The 23360-nt window shown below is 50.2% G+C and overlaps 1 protein-coding gene across 1 annotated transcript in view; it reads left to right on the top strand.

Moving 5' to 3' along the window:
• Nucleotides 1-23360, top strand: part of CLCN6 (Cl-/H+ antiporter 6) — a 246608-nt gene that overhangs the window by 4517 nt on the left and 218731 nt on the right. The window contains exon 2 of the mRNA XM_086921292.1: nucleotides 170-229. Within this exon, the coding sequence (XP_086777418.1) occupies nucleotides 170-229 (60 nt within the window). The remainder of the gene's footprint in view (nucleotides 1-169; nucleotides 230-23360) is intronic.

The raw sequence follows: 23360 nt of genomic DNA, 5'->3' as shown, positions 1-23360 counted from the left end.
TCCCAGTATCACTGTTTGAGTGCAGGTGCATCACTCAGTGCTCGTCAGCAGGCTCTGCACACCCTGCAACAGAATTCAAGTGGCTGGTGTTCTCCTGGGAGATGAAGAGGACAGATGTGAACATACTACTTTTTAGCTTTGAGACATCATCTACTTTTTATGTTTTCAGACAATCCTCGGTGAAACCAGGGAAGAGGATGAAGAGATTCTGCCACGTAAGGATTACGAGGTGAGTGACCAAAGAACTCTGTTGGGAGTATGGTAGTAGTTTTCTACTATGAGAAACAGTGCCAGGAGGATTGTAATGGGTCAAGATGATACAACATGTGAAAAAGGAAAACAAACAAATAAATACATAAATATATATCTATGTTTAATTCTTGCTCAGCGAGTTTAAAATCTGGAGGTGATTGTCAAATATGGGTTTTCATGCACAAACATGGCAATTGTTTAGCAGCAATTCGTTTTTCGATGCCAAATTAATTTTTGTTTTCGAATTTAGAAATATGGAAATTGTCCATCCGATTAAACATTGGACTGGAAGAGAATTCGGCTATATTCTCCTTTCCCTCATGGGGGTTTTGTTACACACAGAGAATTGTCTGTCTCAGACTTTCTCATTGTTGTGCCAGGCAGTCAGCAGGTATTTCATGATATGGCAGAGTATTGGGCAAGTATATCTTTCTGTAGTAGAAGGGTATAAAACTGATGTCCTTTTCTTTGACTAAAACCTTTAAGTGAGGCACTTCCTGCAGTCCCTCATTTAATCTCACATAGGCATTGTTGAAAAAAGCACTCTAAAAGATGCTGTCATTTGCAGCTAAAAAGAAGGGGTCTGCTTTCTACTTGTATCTGAGCAGTCGTTGCTCTAGTGCCTCATCAATCATTCTTTCACGAACAGGGAATTCTGAAGCATACAGGGTAATTGGGGCACACTCTTACCTAAGATTATTTTTATTCTTCTAAATATCTTCAGTCAGAAGGGGAGAATGACGAGGGAAACATCAGTTGGTTCCTTCCTGTCTTACGCACATAAGGCTGGATGCAGTAAAGTAACTCATGCAGGGTACAATCAAGATGGAAATGAACATTCAAAGAATGCATATTTATGCTTTGTTTTCATGATCTCAATTAGTCTTCACTAATTTCAGTACCCAGTGCCGGCCAGTTCTCAAGAAAGTCCATGACGCCTATTTAGGGCACTTGGATGGGCAGCAACACATCAATCTCACTTAAGGGTTGAATAAATCCCCTTATTTTTTAACTCTACTCACTGGTCACATTAATAAAATGTGTTTGTCCTAGCCTTTCTCCTCTCTGTATCTCGCAACAGGTCTAGTGCAACACCAGCAATTCCAGGCCCCTATAGCCATAAGCCAGTGGTCTTCAAACTTTTTATTGATTCTCCCACCCAGTATACAAAAAATCATTGCTGCTATCAGAATGTTTCCAATTATTCTATTTAATTTGAAATGTTTAAGTATGTCTAGACCTATTTAAACATTAAAAGTATGTTAAACCTTTTAAAAATGGCCCATTACAGAGTTGCTGACTGCTGATAATTTGTTTTCAGCTTAAAACAAAGCATTGCTGTCAGCATGATGCTTCTTTTGAACAGAGCCTGGTGCCCCCACTAGGATCAGTTCGGGACCCCACACCCCCAGGGGGGCCCGCTCCCTGTTTGAAGACCCCTGCCATAAACCGATGACCCAGCCTTAAGAGCTTCCCTCTACTGCTGGGTTGTAGGCCACATTATGTGGAGATTTCTACCAATGTGAGGAGGGGCCTGACAATGAAGTTTCCACACTGAGTGGGTGAAGGCTTTCATCCTTGAACATCCGAACATCAATTGTTTTAGCTTGAACTAACTCACTTTAATACATTCTCTGGGGACTCCCTGTTGATGCTAGCCTCATTGGCTTTGTCAGACACTTTCTGTTTCTAACTTTCTTATTCCCTCTTCCCCTTTTTAGGTTTTGCCTCGCCAAAAAGATGCGCTCTGCGCATCTTTTTTGCGCAGCAAAAACCTAATGAGAACTGTAGTGTGGCTTTGGGTCGGCCCTCGTCATTCATTGGCTGGCTCCGTAAATGGAGCCTTGCCATTGGACGAGGGGCCTGTCCGTCAATGCCGGACCAGACACGGGGGCGTTCCCGAGATTCTTTGGCTTTTGCCGACGTCACGCGACGCCGGGAACGCCCCCGTGTCTGGTCCGGCATTGCCGGCACCCGCCTTCCGTCGTCAGCGTCTTCCTTCGTGCTCCGTCTCTCCTCCCCCTTTCCCGCCCCCTCCCGCTTGTTTCCTCATGGCCGCCTTCCTGCTCCAAGGCCGTCGTCGGCGTCTCTCCGCCCCCTTTCCCGCCCCCTCCCGCTTTTCTTGTTTCTTATTTTTTTGAAAGGCAAAAGCAGCAGAAGACGAAATCCTGAAAGGCTCTTAATGGACTGCGGGGAATGCCTGTGAAATACGTGTAAAATGCCAGTCTCGCTGCCTATCCAGTGATGCGGCTTGGCACGAACGCAGGCGTTCCTATCGGACAGGATCAGCAGGGCGAAGAGGGGACATGACGGTGGGGAGAAACCTGGGCGCAGCGAGATGATTCAGAGACTACAGATGCCGTAAGTGCACTTTTAGAAACCAGCGTCGCACTTTTTACCGCAAAACCACCCTCGCAACTGGCACAATAGTGGCAGCCTGTTGTCACGCTCTTAAGAGAATCTTAGATATTTGGAAGCTGGAATGAGAGGAGCTGCACAGGTTTATGGACTGGCTTGCAGTTCGGTTCGAATCCTACATTCCTAACACGTGCTTAGAAGCAATTGAATAGGATGCGTGACGTAGAAAAACATGCATTGTTCCCGTGTGGAGCTCTATTCAAGCATTGCCAGTCTCGCTGCCTATCCAGTGATGCGGCTTGGCACGAACGCAGGCGTTCCTATCGGACAGGATCAGCAGGGCGAAGAGGGGACATGACGGTGGGGAGAAACCTGGGCGCAGCGAGATGATTCAGAGACTACAGATGCCGTAAGTGCACTTTTAGAAACCAGCGTCGCACTTTTTACCGCAAAACCACCCTCGCAACTGGCACAATAGTGGCAGCCTGTTGTCACGCTCTTAAGAGAATCTTAGATATTTGGAAGCTGGAATGAGAGGAGCTGCACAGGTTTATGGACTAGCTTGCAGTTCGGTTCGAATCCTACATTCCTAACACGTGCTTAGAAGCAATTGAATAGGATGCGTGACGTAGAAAAACATGCATTGTTCCCGTGTGGAGCTCTATTCAAGCATTGCCAGTCTCGCTGCCTATCCAGTGATGCGGCTTGGCACGAACGCAGGCGTTCCTATCGGACAGGATCAGCAGGGCGAAGAGGGGACATGACGGTGGGGAGAAACCTGGGCGCAGCGAGATGATTCAGAGACTACAGATGCCGTAAGTGCACTTTTAGAAACCAGCGTCGCACTTTTTACCGCAAAACCACCCTCGCAACTGGCACAATAGTGGCAGCCTGTTGTCACGCTCTTAAGAGAATCTTAGATATTTGGAAGCTGGAATGAGAGGAGCTGCACAGGTTTATGGACTGGCTTGCAGTTCGGTTCGAATCCTACATTCCTAACACGTGCTTAGAAGCAATTGAATAGGATGCGTGACGTAGAAAAACATGCATTGTTCCCGTGTGGAGCTCTATTCAAGCATTGGTGATAGAGGAGCGAATGCCTCCCCCAGACAGTTGCCGATGACCACTGTTATACGCCAGTAAAAGAGGGGGGATTCCTAAAGGAGGCTACAAGCAACCATTAACAGGCAAGAGTTAATTCAATAAGAATAATTCACTAACTGTAATGTGAAAATTCTGGGTAGAAAGAAGGAGTTTACAGATTACAGAATGACGACAGCTCGACATTCACCTGCTAATTTTATCTTGAAGCCCAAACAACACATCGGCCACGAAGAAATATTGGTTAACATTGTAGCAAGCAAAGCACGGATTTGCACTGGGAGGCTGAATACTTCAGCTAAACCATTTGAAAGGAGGAAATCAAGAACAGGGGGAAAAAAATCAGAACTTAACCCATCAGGCATCTTTCCTGGGGCCTCCATGCTTTTATGCAAAATTGGACAGTAGAGCATTTTTGGCGACTGTTGTGATAAAGCGTTAATATTTGGAATTGATCATAAGACATTACAACAGTGCTGCCAAAATAGACTTTAGCCAGTGCTTTAAATGGGCCGGCACTATTCGGTACTGAGTACCGCACTTTTTAGGTTTTGCCTCGCCAAAAAGATGCGCTCTGCGCATCTTTTTTGCGCAGCAAAAACCTAATGAGAACTGTAGTGTGGCTTTGGGTCGGCCCTCGTCATTCATTGGCTGGCTCCATAAATGGAGCCTAGCCATTGGATGAGGGGCCTGTCCGTCAATGCCGGACCAGACACGGGGGCGTTCCCGAGATTCTTTGGCTTTTGCCGACGTCAGCCGAAAGCCGGGAACGCCCCCGAATCCGGTCCGGCATTGAAGGCACCCGGAAGAAGTCCAGGTGAGTGCTTGCTTTAATTTCCCGCTGTTCCCACCCCCTCTCCTGCTCGCAGCGTCTCCCGTCCCCGTTCCCGCCCCCCTCCCGCTGGTGACCGTGCTTTCCTGTTGTCTCAGCCAGGCCCGCTCCCCGCAGACTCCCCTCCCCCTGGTCTCCGTTGTTCCCACCCCCTCTCCTGCTCGCAGCGTCTCCCGTCCCCGTTCCCGCCCCCCTCCCGCTGGTGACCAGTAAACAGCAATCCTCTCCATCCTTGGTCCACTACAAATGAACAAATGGCTGGTGCCGCCTAAGTGTCTCCGTGTGTACGTAGCCAGACATCTCCAAAACCAAGTCTGAACTTTACTTACTTCACTTGAGTCTGAAAAAAGGGCAAACAATGAATGCGTGTGCCTGCTTTAGAAGCCTGTTTATCGCGCTTTCACTTCTTCTTCCCTGGAAACCGGTAACGTTTCCGTAAAGTGTACGGCCTTCAAGTTTAGATCACATGCTGTAGTGTAAACAAACTCCTTGCCTGAAACACCAGGCAGCAGTAACAGGGTTACAGCTAATTTGCCTTGTGCTGTTGTCTGTTTTCTTCGTGTCAACCGTGGTCCCGGAGCGAGTTTTTGCTGAGCAACAGGCATTGCAAGTACTTTTGATTACAATCCAGCTCTTGTCTATTAATGTTGTGGGGATGGGGGTTGGTGTTCAGTCGGACCCTCGTGTTGCTGTTTTGATTGTGGCTCGAGGATATAGACACACATAGCTCTATCAGTTAACGAGAGACCTCCTCTTTGCGTGATGTTGAATTGCCCTTCACTCTGAAAGAAATTATTTCTTTTTAATGAAAATTGAAGCTGCTGTTTCTTGTACAGGGCTAAAGGTTCATGGTCCTGGGAAAGAATGGCGTGTTCCAGGAAATCTGGTCTGTAGCGCACGCACCGCTGCTATCACCAGTAAGTGTGTATCAGTTGTGAGTCAGCACTCGAAGATCGCAAGTTGCCAGGCGTCAGAAGCTCATGCAGTCGTTTCTATGTCAGTTATAGTTGTTGTTGGAAAACTACATTTTTTTGCCAGGAAAAGCCAAACGTCTTGTTGTACACGTGCATTTCGCCATGGCAATAAATACACAACCACACGTTCCAGAATTCCCAGGTAAACAGTCCCTGGAAACGAATCCACACCTGACGTGACCACTTGAGATCTGTCATCAGGCGTTGCCTGCGTTTTTCACTGTTATTCAGGAAATGCTCCACTTTGAGTCACCGTGTTTATTAGTACATTTATCTGAACTTTGAAATGGATAAAAGGACACATTCAGCGTGGAGGGGCCACCGCCCCCCCCGCGAAAATTACTTCACTGAATGGGAAACGTTATTTTAAGCAGAATAGGGAATAATTTTACCCGGGGCGTGGTAGTCGCGCTAGAAATGCAGCGTTTTTGGCAGGCACACAGATAAAAATAAACAAATCCGGCTTAAACAGTAATGTTGTTGTTGGCAGCTTTTTATTAAAGTGCGTTTTGCTTTGTGTCCTCGGCGAAGTGGTGTTCTTATCTCTGTTGGTGGCGTGGTATCTCCTGTTCACATCCTGGAGGACGTCCCAATCTGTGACAGTCTTCCTGTGGTTTGCAGTCCAGTTTTGCCCACTGTGTATTGTTGTGCATTCACCTACTACGACAGTTTACTTTGTATGTTCAGTGCTTCAATTCTTTAGCTTCTATTGCTGGGTTTAAAAAAAATATATTTTCATATTCTCGGTTATTGTACTTGTGTTTACCGCGGATATATCTGTGTGCCTCACTTAAGTGCCATTTCTTAGCTAAACTGCTCTTTAAAATTGTTTAGAGTTTTTGTCCGTGTTTTCTGCTACAGTTTCCTGATTACTTATGTTAATCGGTTCTGTTTGCCTTTTGTGTAGCGGTGGTTTAGTTGCAGCACCATCTTAACTCAACAATTTTTCCTCGTGATCCTTTTTTGGGTTGTCTGTGTACAAATATTTTTATATATCACCCCGCCTCTGTTTTTCTGCCCTTCACCCCCACCCTGTGACTCCTAAGACTTTCCTTTATACGTGATTGTTTTTCCACCAACACAATGGATACATTGAACAACTCCTAGTGTCCTTGATTTAGGGGTGAATGAGCTTTGTCAAGAGAAGGTTAACTGCTTCTGCAGTACATGAATAACAAGCATTGGAAATGCAATAGGTCTTGGATTTATTTGAGTAAGAGCTAATGGCATTGTAAATTGCAATGTCTTTTAGCATTGTGTTATGGAGTGTATGCATGTGGTGTGTACTGGAATTATGTGGGTTGGATTGGAATTGTAGCAATCTGCGCTTTGATGAATATGTTTAAAATTTTTTTTTTTTTGGTCCTTGTCTCTGACCCTGCCTCCACAGCGCTCTGAAGCGTAGTAACCGTACTCGTGGTCGCTTTGACTGCATATACAACAACAGTTTGGTTGTGTTTGTTGTAAAATTATATATTTCTGTCAAATGGCTTCAGATTTATTAGCAAAACAAAATTTTTCGGCCAATAAATAGCGATCATAAATATAGACGCACTTTCCCCGGTTTTGTAAAGCAAGTCCAAAATCAAACTCTCGAGCAGTAAAACTGATCAGGCGTTTACTTATTTCATCTACATTAAAAATAATGAGTGAGTCGGCCCTTGGGCCTGGAATTTTTCGCATGCCGGTTGCGCCAACCTCTTTTAAGTGGGCGCATTGACCCGCTGAGCTGCCTCGCTAGCCTGCAAGCCAGGAGGTTATTATGGGTCACCAGAGCTGCAATGCTGCATTGTTTTACGCCACATCAGCCTCTTGCGGAGGCTAGCGCAGCGTACGAAGGGGGTGTTGAACGGCTCCTGTCAGGATTGGGAGGTGGGGGCTGCGTCATGCGCGCGCAGTTTATTTTTCCGGGTATCTCGCGCTCTCCAGTGACGCCGAGATTGATGGATCGAATACAGACTGCGCAGAATGATAACTAATGCACACCAGAAGGGTCTGGTATCCTCTGTGGATGAGATCTAAAGCCCTGTGACTCGCATTAAATGTAGCATACTTCTGCTCTGTGTGGGGGGGGCTCTGTGTGGGTGTATGTGTGGAGGGCGCTGTGTGGTTGTGTGGGGGGGCGCTGTGTGTGTGTGTGGGGGGGCTCTCTGTGGGTGTTTGTGTGTGGCATTTGCGAGAGATTAAGCTATTGGCATTGTAAATGACAATGCCATTTATTTATGTTAAAAAAAACATAAATAAAAATAATGTCAAGAGCAATGCCAATAGCTCTAACTTTAACAAAGGCAAAACCATTGCATTGTAAATGCTTGTTTTGAGTGAGGCCATTTTGCTGTTGCATCCTTTATATTTTAGGTGAGTTTTCTTTCCTTATGCTTAACGGTCCTTAATTGACATTGTTGCTGCCTTTAACAATGTTTCTGTCATTGGCTGCAGTGCTTCGGTTGTAGCATCTGAATGTCAGTGGCTGATAGAGGTTGAATTTAGTTTGTAGACCTTAGATGGGGCGATTTAAAGTTCTCTGTCTGATTAGAACCGACATCCTTAAGGAAACTTTTCCTGACCATAAATGGTGAGGCCCCTCGGGTAATAGTCAACCTTATTGCAGTATGTTCACTCTTACGTCTGAAGAGACATTAGGTATCTGCATAGTATTGCAATCGATGATGACTCTTACTGTGATGGTTGCAAAACCAATTTTGAAGCCTTCAACTACCGGTTAAGGTGGGAGTTCCTCTGGACTTAAGCATTCATTAATCCCTCCTCAATGGAAAGCATCTGCACTTAAAACCGGATCCAGTGCTGTACCGGATGAACTTTGCACCCCAGACTGGATCAGTGTCATTCAGTGAAAGGATGCTGTTGCTTCAGCAGTGATGCATTCAAGCATGGTGTGTCCTATGGTCAGTAAATCATTGACTAAATCACTCAAAAAGGATTACCTGGCTCTCTCTTGGGTGTTGGCTCCACCCGATCATACAAATCCGGTCTTACCACACCTATTCCAAAACATATGGTTCTCTATCCTTCCCCTTATCGAAGCCTTGCTCGATATTAACTTAAAGGAGAGAATGGGTGAAATAGATATTACACACATTCTGAAACTCTGCACTCTACTGGAACAGAATCCATGAGTTTAGGATCAATTCCTGCTCTGTAGACCAATGTTTTTTAACCCTTTGACATCCGAGGACCCCCCTGTTAGAAATGGGATCCCTGGCTGGCCAGGGCTTGCGCCAAAGTCAGTCAGAGACCACCACTCCTAAGTCAGGGCAAGGGAGTTACACGCCAAGATAACCCCAGCTCACCCTCTAGGTAACGTGGCGCGAGCAGCAAGGCTAAACTTGGAGGCGATATGAGTTAAGTATTTGCGCACGCACCCCAGCAACAACACCCAAGGCCCACCACAAAGGAAACTCCACACAAGGTTATATATATATATATATAAATAGCCTTTGTATTACACCAAAACACATTAGATAAAAACACACATTTTACAATGTGCCAGAGGCACGGGCAGAATTTACAAGGGATATGTACAAGACAGGGCCACCTGGACCACTGTCAGGAATCAGCACTTTTAGAACTTAGAATACAACACTTGTAGGCCTAGAACTTAGAACATAGAGCCTAACGGATAGTACCTCCCGACCTGGTTGCAGGGATAATGCGAGTGACCTCCTTAGTAAACTTGAGCGGGCGGCCCAGCGAAGAGGCACGACTCGGGGGAGAGTGGTGCGGCTCGAGGCTTGAGCGGGCCACCGGCAAGGTACAAGCGTTTTTCTGGGGCGACCAATGTGTGCGGCTCAGAAGAGGAGGGGAAGGCAGGATGCAGGGCAGAGCGGTGCTGCTCGAGGCTTGGACGGGCTGCCATGCACGAGCTGCCGAGGGGAATGAGCGAGGCACATTTCAGCGAGGCCCCAGGGGCCCAAGGGAGATCAGACAAGTCCCAGCAATTTGTCAGGGAAGGCACAATAGAGTCCACTGGTCCTGGGACTCTGGTCAGGGGGCGAGCTCAGTATCAAGCCCTTGGAATATCACTTAGAACATAACAGAAAATCACTGTAGCACAAAACAAGTAACTACTGGTAATCAGGTAAGTACTCCCTACGCAATCCTAACCACCTTAGGAACAGGTCACGCAGGGAACCAGGACCTCACTAGCACCACCTGTACTAGCAAGAACAACCAACTAAATATCACCATACATTTAGGGGTATAGACCTGGGGACAAAACACATGATGTATCAAAAACACATTCAGCGGTGTAAGGCACATGATGCATCAACAACACATTCAGCGGTGCAGGACAACACAATAGCGCAAAAATCACATTAACCACCACCTGTGGCAGTCCCTAGGCCAACTGGCCTCTCTAGGGCTAGGACGCCCTGTGTCCAAAGTCAGGGTCCTAAACGGAGCAGTTGCCCACAAAGTGCTGGGCAACTGGTGCAACCAAGGATGGGCCAACGTGGGAGCCTCGCAGGCTCTGAATAAACAAATGGTCCCTGAGCCGCTCAGGGCTCCTTAACAACTGTGGCGCTTTTGAGCCTCTCCGGGCTCTCAACAAACAGATGTAGCCTCACTGGGCGGTGGGGTCCCTCACGGGGGACCCGGGAACACTGGGGGTGCCCTGAGCCTCTCTAGGCACAACTGCGGGCATCGTTGGAGTCCCCCTCCTGGGGACTTGAGAACAAAGGAATGCCCCCCTGAGCCTCTCCTGGGCTCGGAAGCAATGTGGGGCCCTAGGGAGCCTCTCGGGGCTCGAGAGCAACACTGGCGGTAGGCTGAGTCCCTCCCGGGGGACTCGGCATTAGGGGAGGCCTCACGGGCCTCTGAACACCACGAGACACGCTCTGGAGGGGAGGGGCGGGCACCGGCAATGTGCCCCGACGCCCCTCCTCTCCCTCAATACACTCACCGGGTCGGCTGGCGGTGCTCGGCTGCGGCTCTCTCTCAGGCAGCTCCTCCTCAACACCGGAGCCCCGCCTGCACTTCCAATCGTTCTTCCTCTGTGTCGGGGCTCTCCTCTCGCTGGGGGAGCCTTGGGGACAGACACAGCTTCCTTGGCCGGGCAGGAGCGCGGGGTGGCCTCCCGTCCGCTCCCTGCCGGGCTCTCTGTACTTCCGGGTGCACGCGGGGAAGCCCTCGAGGCCGGGCCAATCCCTGCGCGGCCCCACGATGACGTGTCGGGAGTCCCTGCAGACGGGACCAATCACCAAGCGGCAATCCCTCTCCGGGGCCGCCAATGGCAGCGCGGCCCTGGGGGGATGGAGGCGGGACAGCGCTTCAGAACAGATCCGCGGGCGGCGGCGATTTTCGAGGGGTGAGCTCCCTCAAAGTAAATCGTGCAGCGAGGTGGGCACTCGCTTGGGGGCCAAAACAACGGCACCAGGTCCCTGGCGGGGTGGGCACCTGCCAGGGGACGTTAAAATCGGCGTGGGCAGCCGCAAAAGGAAAATAAAGCGCTCCCAGGCGCTCTAGACAGATAAAGCGCTCCCAAGCGCTATAGGTAAAAATCCAGCGCTTCCAGGCGCTATAAGGCAATTGAAGTGCTCCTTGCGCTAGGAGGGAAAAGGTCAGCAATTCAGTCCTTCAGGGGTCCATCAGCAAGCCAGGGGCTGGGCAGAGCCCAGGGGAGGCAAGCCTTCCCCTGGGCCCAAGCAGCAGCATGCCCCTGGTAGATCCAAGTCAGAAACAAGAACATTTTCATGGGGTCACAGCCCCTCTTTTATACACCTTTTCTTTTGTCTGTAGGTGCAGGGTGGGGGCAGAACCAGTCGCAGCTGGTCTGTGAGCACTGTTGATGACTCAACCACCCCTTTCATTCATCAGGCAGGCTAGAGTCATCAGTCACACCACAGGGGGGCGGAGCCAGCATTGTGTGGGGAAAACCCAGCCCATTCAGGACACAGGCGCAGCCCCTCCCTCAAATCAGCATGCTAATCTCTCCATTCACCACCGGGGCAGACCCACACAGACTTCTGGAGCCTGGCATCCCAGCCAGCTCCAGCCAATCACACGCCAGCACCTTCACAGCACATACTCAGCCATGTCTAGAAGTGGCGCTTCCGCACAAGACACATACACGCCGCACATACCATTGCGCAGCATTCACTCTCACGAGTTCGCACATACCAAACTTGACCATGCACACCTCACGCATCAGGAACTACCAGGGACACAGACATTCCCCATGCATTCCTATGGGAGAGCAGGCCAATCTCACACACGCACTCAGGGAGATCACGCACTTTACACTGCGCCACAGTGTCAAAGTGCGCAAAGACCAGAAATCACTAGGCAAAAAGTTCAGGGGTGAACATGCCAGAAGGGCCAAGTCCAACACCCTCCTCCCCGAATCATTAATGGAATCCTAGGACCCTCTCTGAATCATTAATGGAATCCGGGGACCCCCCTGAGTCATTACTAGAAGTTGAATATTTCAGCCTAATCATTTTAGAGGATTGAACCACAAAAAAATGCACAGAAAGTACAGAAACAAGCATTCATTAAGCAAATACACAATATACACAGCTATATGATTGGAAGCCGGTGACCCCAAAGCAACGGCAGTCCTGAGGAAGGTGCCACAGTATCTAATGTTCCTCGCACCGAAACGCGTCGACGCATTTTTCATGTAGAATCCAAACAAGGTCTAGTGAACAACTGATACGCACGCATAAGTGGTACTGTTGGATGTCACTCTTTGATCAATTAATGACCGTTGGATCCAACAATCAGGAGTGGTAAAGATACTAGTTAGCCACACTACAGGGGTTCAGTGTTTTTTATTGTGATTTATTGTAATTTGTCTACAATCCTTTTTACAGTACATGAATGCGATATTTAATATTTGACTTGTTTTTGAATATGTATGTAATGAACTGCAGTAAATTGTCATGATTACTTATGTTTTTTAAGAAAACCTTTTCCAAGACCGCTCTTTGAAATTTTAATTTACTAATTTGGTTGTAAATTCTTTTATGCTTTAATTAAAAAGACTGTGAACGTTCAAATTTTAGTGTGGAAATGTAAATTTTTTTTCGTGTAGTTCCCTGTATATGACGGTTGAATGGCTGGTTAGTTAGGTATGGTATTAGAATAGGTCCATACTAAAGTGTGCACCCAGGGATTTCCCTTTGACTGACTGTCACTGTACCCTGTTCCCTGGTGATAGTGGGTACTCTCTCTCTAGAAAACAGGCTTATTTTGCCAGGTCGAAATAGCAATTTAGAAACTGCGCACACAGGCTGCAATGCCAGGCCTGAGGTGTGTTTTAAAGGTGTATTTAATTTTTGTCAAATCTGTTTTCATTAGTATTTTAGAGTTATACTTTACATTACAAATATCACTTATAAGAGCTCAGTGGCAGAAGCACGTTATTCTTAAATGCATTAACACATCGTCATATTATGTTACAAGTATCCAAGCGTTGTAATGAATAAGACATGAGATGCTCGCCCAGGGTTGTCGGAACTGTAGTGCGCCTGCCCTGATGCAGACTCCGGGGCTCACCATGAGAACGGGTATGCTGACCTCTCAACGGTCCGTGTAGTTCAGGGCTGACCCTCCATCTTGAGCTTGCAAACAGATGGTGTATATATGAAACAATAAACCATTAACTGGGGCAGCAAAAAGCCTCACGTATACTCTGGCTCTCATTCTGTCCTCCCCCCCGCCCCCCTTCTTCCTCCCTGGCCCCAAATCTCCGCCCCCTCCCAACCGGCGCGTGCGCTTCTCATCTGTGGCTGCACTGGCGTGATTGTCTTTGTGTCCTATTGGATCGGGAGTTAAACGTATCTGACTATCCCGGCAGGAGAACGGCCAGTGGTATGCACCAACCCCCATGCACGCCCCCATCCCCTCCGCACCGCCCGTACCTCCCTCCCCGTCCGTCTGCTGTAGTGCATCACGCATTTGCTCCCAGCGTGCCGCTATGGGTTCCGTCTGGAGCCCCATCGTTTCCTTCGTGCGTATGGCGGTCCACTCTGCCATGGCCCACGCCTGGAATGAGAAGTCCATGCCCGTGCACATGGTGGGTCATGCGCCTTCCCCCTCCTTGTGAGGAGGCGCTTTGCCACCACTAGCCCCAGGTCCAGAAAACGGGATGTCGCCTTTTCTTTGGAGGGGTATCCTGAAGTGGTGTAGGATGTACTATGGCCAGTCAAAGGGTATGGTTCGGTCTGTACAACTCCTCAGCAGCTCACTAATTCTTCGCCAGTAAGTGCCCAGCCCAGGACAGTTCCACAGCATGTGTAGGAGTCCCACCCCTAGCTCATTACATCTGGGGCAGGATGCATCGTCACTGCAGAAGTATTTGTTAATTGACTCGGGAATGAGGTAGGCCCTATGGACAATAAAAAGCTGAATCTAGCGGAATCGCTTGTTCCTGGGGATGCGTACCAGACTTTTAAGGACCTTTTCCCACTCCTTATCTGTTAGTGGCCGACCCAGGTCTAGCTTCCATTTGCCTCTGAGGGGATCCAAGCTAATCGCCATGTGTTCCCATTAATGATTCGGCGAACCAGCGGACCACGTGTCTGTCCCTCCCCATAACGTGGAGCATGGTCAAATGTTGCCCAGGCTCCGTGGCTACGTCTCCCCATCTGGCAGTCAGCTTCACTATTAGTGAGCAGTGCATTAAGAACACCCCCCGGGGGAAGCCCCTCCTCTGTTACCAGCGTCTCGTATGCCGTGAGCTCCCAGTCTCTGTAGAGATCACCCAGTGTATGGATGTCGGCCTCCCGCCACTCCGAGAGCATGGAGGATGTAAGCGCACCTTCACCACTAGGCAAGCCCTCCAATGGTATGGCAGGTGCATGAGGAACCGTACTGCCGTTAAGATATAAGGCTCTCCGGTAACACTTGTATGCCACCGCCAGAAGGAGCGGGGTTGGGCGCTCGGTCTCTGCTATGGGGTGGAAAATTTTTGTTATACGCTCTAGGGAATATGGCGGCATTACCGTGGCTGTATCATCTCTACCTCGATTTGCCAACCAGCGAGCAAACCATTGTAGCTGCGTGGCTAGGTAGTAGTGTTCAAAGCAGGGAGCAGCCAGACCCCCCCCCCCCCCCCCCCCCCCGATCCTTTGGCAGGAATAGCTGCGCCAGCCTATACCTAGAGGTGCCCCAGATAAAGTCCCGCAGTATCTTATTGAGCATAGCAAAGAAGGAAGCCGGGATAAATAGTGGTAAGTTGACAGAGTAGTACAGGAGACGGGGAAGCATGACCATTTTAGCAAGTGCCACTCTGCCGGTAGTTGTCCCCGGGAGCGTGTTCCAAAAGCGCATCTGAGACCAAAGCTCTGCAATCGCCCTCCCAAGGTTCCCATCGAACAAGTCAGCTGGGCGACTATATGTCTATATCCCCAAATACCTGAAGGTGTCTTCTTTCCATTGGACTTGTGTACCCCCGAGGTGGTATCCCGGGTCTCCGGTCCCTGCACTGAAAGCATAAAGGCAAGATTTTCCCGCATTCACTCGGAGCCCCGGGATGCCAGCAAATGTGTGCAGCAGCTGAGCCAGCTGCTCTGGTATGCGTCCCACATCCCTCACAAATACCAGCAGGCCGTCAGCATAGAGCGATACCTGATGGACTGCGTCCCCCCCCATCGGAATACCATCACAAAGAGTCTTTCGTATAGCTGCAGTCAGGGGCTCAATCGCTAGCGCGACCAGTAGCGGGGACAGAGGGCACCCCTGCCGGGTGCCTCGGCCCACCGCCCCCGAAATGTAAGGGCCCAATCTCACTTGGACTACGGGGTTCCTGTATAATAAGTCAGCCATATGGAGGAATCCCATGTCCAACCTGTAGTGCTGCAAAACCGCCGATAAGTAGCCCAATTCTAGGCAGTCGAACGCCTTCTCCAGATCTAGTATTGGGCACCCTGCCCTAGGTCACTCCCCCGTGGCCTCAGCTGCCACCCTGCAGTATCTCCTGAGGTTCAATGACGTAGATCTCGCTGGGACAAACCCGTTCTGGTCAGTGTGTATTAAGTGGGGGACCACTGGTGCCAGCCATTATGCTAGCATCTTAGCAAAGACCTTATAGTCCACGTTGAGCATCGCCAGATGTCTATAAGAGCCCAAGGCCATAGGGTCTCTGTACGGTTTAGGCAGGGAAACCAGAAACACCTCCAGCATAGAGGGGGGCAGTGATCATTCCACCACCGCTGTAGTGTATAATTTGTGGAGTAATGGTGTCAGGGTGTCCCGATACACTTTATAGTATTCGGTGGGCAGGCCGTCTGGTCCCGGGGTATTTCCTGATGCCATGGACTGGATTGCCTCCCCGACTTCCTCCAATGAGAGGGGCGCATTGAGTGACTCCTTCTGCTCCTCGGAGACCGTGGGCAGTTGGACAGAGTCCAAGAACCCCTCCAAGATATGCCTAGGGCCAACGCCTTGTGCTCTATACAGCTTCGGGTAGTGGTCTGTCAGGGCACCGTGGATTTCACGCTGTGTATACACCATCCCTCACCCTGCTGTACCGAAAGCCCCTATTGGGGCACCGCGCCCCTCTTTCTTTATCAACCAGGCCAGCAGTCGGCCTGCTATCTGCCTTGGCATGCGTTCTAGCTGTTTGTGCTGCATAGTTGAGGTACCTCAATCTCTCCAAAAGCTCCGAGTGCGAAGGTCCTCCAGTCTGTGTGAGTGCTCGCCCCCCTCCTTCCCCACTCCGTTCATATTGTAGGAGCTCAGCCTCCAGGCGCGCTAGGGAGGAGTAAAGCAGTCTGCGTATGTTCCATGTTGCCCCCATACAGTGCCCCCGGACGGCCACTTTGTGTGCATCCCATTCTACCATGGCATTGCTCGCTGTCCCTTCATTGACTTCGAAATATGCGAGGATGGCTGTGCCCAAGGACGAGCAAAACTGAGTCTTCCAGCGCGGTAGGCTGTAGCCTCCACGTGGGGATAGGCGGGCGGTCCGCCTCCCAACTGATCTGAAACCACAGGGGGTTATGATCGGAGTGTGTTCTCCCCAAGTATTCTGATTGCGCAATAAGTGGGAGCAAGGACTGGGAACCCACAATCCTATCCAACCGGACATGCAAGTCATGGACTGTTGAGTAGTAAGAATAAATTCTGTCTACTGGATGCTGCCTGCGCCACAGGTCCTGTATCGCCGAGTGTGAAAGCCAGTTCCGGATCGCCTGCGCATTGGATGCTACTGCTGCAGCTCAGGAGGGGGGGGGGGGGGGGGGGGGGGGGGGGGGGAGGAGGACCTGTCCAGATGTACATCTGTTGAAATCCCTGCCAAGCAGCTAAGGTAGCCCAACATAAGGGTGGAGGACCTGGGTCAGCTGCGCTAGGAAGGATGGCTGGTCTACGTTCAGGTCTACCCATCAACCTTGTTGGGATTGGGGTAGAAAGATATGTATAAGAAACAATATCCCAACTGGTATTATTTATAGACAATTAAACAGGATATCCGTACAGTATTATCCAAAAGGAAGCATGGAGACTCAATATGAATTTCGTATGTGCTCAAAGCATCATTTATATCAACATTTCAGAAAATCAAGTAGGACAATTGCATTTACAGTTAGTGTCAGCACTGCAATTAATAAATAGCAAATAGTAGCCCAAAATTGTACAAGGTGCACGAGTGCAAAGTGGGTGGCACTACGGCGACGCAAGTGACAGTGAAAAGCAGGGTGGTCGGCGCAAAGTGAGAGGTGAGTAAATATATACGAAATTCATATTGAGTCTCCTTGCTTCCTTTTGGATAATACTGTACGGATATCCTGGTCTACGTTCAGGGCATATAGTGATCCCAATAGTACCCCCGGACTAGAGAATATCTGCCCTCTCGGTTCACCTTCGTTTCTTCACATATAAAGGGAATGCCTGCCCTTACCCATATCAGGGTTCCGCATGCATGCTCCGAGAAGACCGTACCATAGATTTTCCCCCTCCAACGCCTGCGGAGTTTGTCAAGTTCTGTCTGATTCATGTGGGTCTCCTGCAGGAGTGCGATTCCCTACTGCATGCCGTTTCAGGTAGGAAAAGACAGAGTAGCGCTTCGACGGTGTGTGCATCCCACGAATGTTCCAAGTCACGATGTTAGTGTACGTCATGTGTCTGGGTAGGTCATCGCAGCGCGGGGCAAAGGGGCTTGTTCGTGGGGACCGGAGGCACTATCCAAGGGGAGCATATCAGTGTGCTGCAACTTAAACCTAACAATAACCGCAAACAATGCAACTAGTGGGGCGAATCCCCGAAAGGGCATACGTCAAACTCAAGATAAACCACTTATGGTGAAGAGCTAGTCCAGTGTAGTAGCTAGTGGGGTGTGTGTGTAATGTCAGCAACTAGTCTGCGCTACGCCCCTGTCTCAAGCCTCCCATGCTCGCAAGAGGTGTGCAGTGAGCCATAGGCAGGTCAATCTTGCAGGTTTGGTGTGGACCACAACGGTAGGAGCCTGCAAATGTAACAGCTGCGCAGCGCAACCCACCCTCTGACAAGCAAGACATCTCTTGGACATTCACACGTATTACATTAAGTGAGAGAAGCGCTTCTAGCGTATGGCACAGTTCAGCAGCATGTGTGTGGACCTACAAAAGAGATGCAGTGTACAGTGCACACGTGTGTAGGCCGTGGAGGGATGCAGCCCAGCACCACTCGATCACATGATCTGGTCAGCCGTCTGAGGCGTCCCTACTGGCATGCTCAAGTCTTCGGAGAACATGGTGGATGGGGATGATGAACCACTAGTTCCCGGATCACTGCATGCGTGGGTCTCCACGCGACTGTTGCTGTTCACTGTCCCAAGTGCCGCCACCGCCTCAAGAGATTTCTGTCGCTCCATTCTTATCTTCTCTGGACTGGACGCAACTGGGCCCATCCCCATGTCTCGGAGAGCCCCCCGCCGTCTGCGGCTCCTCTATCTACTCTCCTGCCAGCAACTGTCCTTCGGGCCTGGGGGTCGTGTTCCCTTCCACTACCCCGTCTCCTCCAGCCAGTCCCAAACTTCCAATGGGGCATCAAAGAAGTGGGTCCCCTCCTTCGAGACCACTCTGAGGCGAGATGGGAATAACAGGGAGTAAGGCAACTCCCGCAGTTGACGCTTCACTGCCATGTAGGTGCTCCTCCGTCTCTGAACCGCTGCTGTATAGTCTGGGAAGAACATCACCTGATCTTTTCCCACTGTGAGGTCGCCCAGTTTCCTGGTTTGCGGAGCACCACATCTCGGTCCCGATAATTAAGGAGTTTGAAGAGGAACGGACGAGGTCGAGCTCCTGGCTTGGGCTTCTGCGCTGGCACTCGGTGCGCCCTCTCCACCACAAACTGCGGCTATAGCACCCCCGGGGCAGGAGATCACGCAGCCAGGTCTCAACATACTGTTCTGGGTTTTTGCCCTCCTCACCCTCTAGAAGGCCTACCACGTGGACATGATTGCGCCGAGAGCGCCCTTCCGCATCCTCTATGCGGGCTTTGAGCACCTAGACTTGGTCGATCATATCTTGGAGCGCTATAGTGTGCTTTTGCACCACAGGTTGAATCTCTTGAAGCGTCTGGCCTTGCAAGGCAACCGACTCCGCTTGGGGATCCATACTTCCACCCTGGCGCCCCAGGGAAGGGTCCAAACAGTCAGCCCTCGGTTGTCCATTTTGCAGTTTGTCCCTCAGCCCGCCCATCGCTAGTTGTTGCGCCGTTGGCATCTGCAGACGGTCGTTGGTTCAGACGAGCGCAATCAACTTCAGGTATGCCTCCGCCTTCTTCACCAGGCGCCACCCCGCTGCTCTCACCTCTCCGTCAACCGCTGATGCAGCCCTCACGCTAGGGACAAGCCTCGCAGACCGGGACACCTTCCTCGGTGCCCCAGTACCTTCACAAGCCCTCCTTCTGCCCCGGGCATCGCTCCTCACCTTGGATTACAGATGCTGCGGCAGGTAGGGTGGGTCCGCGGTGCTTAGCAGGCCTCGGTGTTCGGGTGATACAGGGCCCAGCCCTCAGTGCCCCGGGTGGGAATCTTGAGGGAAGCCGGTTCTTCCACAGGCACCAGGCTCACTTTTTCTGCTCTGGCCCGCTACACCACTCCCTGGCTTTCCGCCGCTCGCTGGTTCCCAGACCCCCCAGCAGCGTCCGTGATAGTCTACACAGGCCGCAGGGCAGGGCCTCTCCGGTGACGCCCCGCTGCTTTCGCACGCCCGCCTCCTACTCCGGGATGCGCTCCTCCTCACAGCGCCCGATAGCGGCCGTGAGTAGCCGGGGGCAGCAGGGTCTGCCAATCCCCAGAGACTGGCCAGCCTCACTGGGTCGCCATACACCGCCGGGACGGCACGGGGGTAGCTCTCAGCGTCCTTGTCAGTGTCTCAGCGTCACCACAGGCCTCACCGGCAGCCGTTGGGTCCCGGAGCACTTTTCGCGCCTTCGCCTCTGGAGCCGCTCTGCTTGAGCCGGACCTCAGGTTCCTCTCCCGTGCCTTCCGATGGGGAACCTCCGGGCCCCACAGGATCCCTGCTGTGTCCTCTCACCGTTCCCGCGCGGTACAATCACGAGAGACACCTCAAGAGGATAAACTACAGGAGAATTCGGGGTCGTATGTCAGAGCACTAGCAGTTCCCGTCCGCCATGTTAGCTGGCTGGCCACGCCCCCTTAAAGGTGTATTTATGTGGGTGGCACAATAAGTGCTGTGAGGCCACTGATAGTATTTAATTTATGGGCTCTGGGTACCTGTAGTACCACTTTAATAGAGGTGTACAATTAAATGTTCCAATTGGGTGTACACCAATTTTGCCATGTTTAAAGGAGTGAGCACACACACTTTAGCACTGGTCAGCAGTGTGCAGAGTCCTAGAGCCCACAAAAATGAATTCAGCACAGCAGGATGGGGGGAAAACCATGCCAAGGATGTCAAGTCTAACAACCATGTTTTTGGTAGACAGTTCAGCTTTGGTGCATTCAAATGAAATCCTACTAAGATTGTTGTGGCCAACTCCAACTTTGTTGAAGATACTTCAAGGGGGCAAAGTTATGTCTTTTTTTGATAACCATCTTTATTGGCATTTTGTACACAAAACAAAAAAGACATCTATAAAAGACACTTGTAGCACTGTGACATATGATATATCATTACATATCTACTTATTATCTCCCTAGTTATGTTAACAACGTTGTTTGCTCACATTCTCAACAGTTAGTGGATAACGGCCCTGTTAGACCTGTCTGGCTTTTTGGCGAAGTCCCTCCTAATTTTTATTTATTTTGTCCCCTTTTTGCCCCTCAAACCCTTGTTAATTTTTGTGTCTACTGACTTTTTGTAGGTGTTGGGCAGGGGGATAGGTGTTTTCTTCCCCCCCTCATACTCTTTTACCTCAGGCCCAGAGGCCTGGTCTGACAGGAAAGTTGGCACCACCTAAAATGGTGGCCACCAACTGCCCCAACTGTCACCAACAGAACCTGGCCATAGCCCAACATAGGGCATTCCAGAACCTTCTGGTCCATTCTGGACCACTGAAGGGCAGCCTATATAAGGCGGAATGCTGGACAGCCATTTTGTCTGTCAGTGAGGAGCAGCTAGAGTGAAGGCTGAGGTCTAGTGGGGGTAGGATTCTGAAGGGTGGTTCCCTCTACAAGAGTAGCCCTCTGTCAAGGTTTTCCCCCTCCTTGGTCCTGTTGTCCTAGCCAAGTTAGCTCATCCTGCTGATCCTGGGCAGATAGATTAAGGGGTTAACTTTAGTAGTACTGGGAGCTGAGCTGAGAGTTCCCCTGTGCCCCTAGTCTGCCCAGTAAGGAGGGATAGGGGATTAGTGCTGAGGAAGAGCTCTGTGGATTCAGTCTGAAGGAGCCTCCCCGTTTCTATCCCCCCTCCTCACTATAGTGGGGAAAGGAAGTACTTCCATTGGACAATTTCCAGATTTCCTTACCCCCAAACTGGTCCTGTGACGTGTGGCAGCACCCCCGCAGGATCCACTGAGCCTTAGAAGCCTTGCGAGGCTTCCCTTCGTGATCGGGACCCCGGGGGCACCTACCGCGCTGTGGATGCGTTGCCGGTAGCGACCAAGCTCTGAGGAAAGTGAAGGCGCCTTCGCGCATGCCCCGTCTGGTGCTGATCCCCGGAAGGAGGGGCGCAAGGAGAGAGCAGGCCCGTGAGTAAAGCGTCCTTTCTGTGAGCGGGCGCAGCGAGAGGAGACACCAGCGTGAGCGCCTTCCGCGCATGTCAGCAGGTGTAGCAGCCCCCGCCGGACAACACTGAGGAGGCGCGCCGGCTTTCCCAGCTCGCCGAGAGATCCGCCCTTTTCCCTCCCGCTCGAGCGCCACCCTGAGGAGCTGGCCCGAGCAGGGAGAGAGTGTGCAGAGGCCCGGTAGGGGCCGGGGGAGCAAAGTGCCATCAGCCCTGCTTTACTTCCTCTCGAGCGCCATCCTGAGGAGCTGGCTCGAGGGAAGAGAAGTGAATAGAGGGGAGCCTTCCGAGGCGTGAGGGCCTCGCCTACCTTGGTTCCCCGACCCCCTTTGACTGCTGCCCCCTTCTAAACCTGGTGCAAGACGATTCCGGCCATATCAGTTACAAGTAAGGAGGAGGATTGAAGGGGGAAGCGGCGCTGACATTTCCAGTGAAGTAAATAAGGCAATGGTCATTCTCCTTCCAGGTTAATACAGGTTGGGGAGCAACATAAGGAAACTTGATGGTTAAATGAAGGCTTAAGCATTGCAAAGCTTGCTATTTAATAACTAAACTAAGGGATAAAGTGGAATTCCTCACTGAAGTCAGATTTGGTCAATCTTGAATTGACTAGATGTATTATTATTGCTAAACATAGAGATGAGTTAATAGTCCTGAAAATAGAGCTACAGTGTACCTGACCTTTATATGCAGTGAAAGATACTGTTGATGTGGATTTTCTTTTTAATGCCAGTTAACACTGCTTATGAGATTGCTATTAATTCCATGTCATTTGCTCTTGCTTATACTATGTGGTAGATTTTTCTCCCAAGATTCTAGCGGGGCATATCTAGCCTAATTGATTCTAAGGTACAGTTATCCTAATGCAAAAGTGTGATAAGAATTCGGAAATACAGTGACTGCTAGTAATTTAAAAAGTGATAATCTGCTAGTAATTTAAAACGTGTAATTGCTGACCCTGAAAGTGATCTAAACTGCTTTGAACTATTTATATGTGAGTTACTGATATTTGACAACACAGAGCATATTATTTTTATATAAAGCAGTACGTATTTTCATATAAATTTTGGTGTAGTGTTTTCTTTTTGCGTGCTATTGCGTGAAATTACTTTTGGGTGGTCTGCAACCTTTACACTGTGCCTCTGTTATGCTAGTCTTGCCCTAGGCCAGGCTACCTAATTCCAACATATTGGTGCCTAGCGGTGGGATTGCGGACTTGGTTGCAGCTACTTACTAGTAATTTGACGTAATACACCCAACCTACACCAGGAGTTTTCTCCTTGCGGCCCTCCCAATTAGTCTTTTTGTTTTTTCTAAATTTATTCCTGGTGGTGGGTGGAGTTGGTTTTAGGTTACCCTTACCCCTCTGAAATTTCTGGTGTGTATCCAGGTTTGCCAGACTCACAATGGAGTTTGCGGTGGAAAACCTGGAAGTCTATTCCGTGCCCCAATTGAGAATGTTCTGCCAACAAATGGGGGTCTTTTTCAAACATGGTGCCAGGAAGGGGGAGCTCCAGACTATCCTTAGGGCCTGGGTGGAGGCACACCAAGAGACAAAGGAGGAGGATGAAGAGGTTGACCAGGACACGGTGGGGGAGGTAGAAGAGTTATTTCGCCATGAGGGGGAAAACTTACTCACCGGACCAGTGTCCTATTCCAGAAAGGGCAGTAGCATCTCTGGGAGAAGCCTAACTGAAGCCGAGCTTA

The sequence above is a fragment of the Lissotriton vulgaris genome, chromosome 5 (assembly GCF_964263255.1).
Source record: "Lissotriton vulgaris chromosome 5, aLisVul1.2, whole genome shotgun sequence".
NCBI lineage: Eukaryota > Metazoa > Chordata > Amphibia > Caudata > Salamandridae > Lissotriton > Lissotriton vulgaris.
The sequence above is the reverse complement of the archived record's forward strand: the minus strand, read 5'-3'. Positions and strand labels throughout refer to the sequence as shown.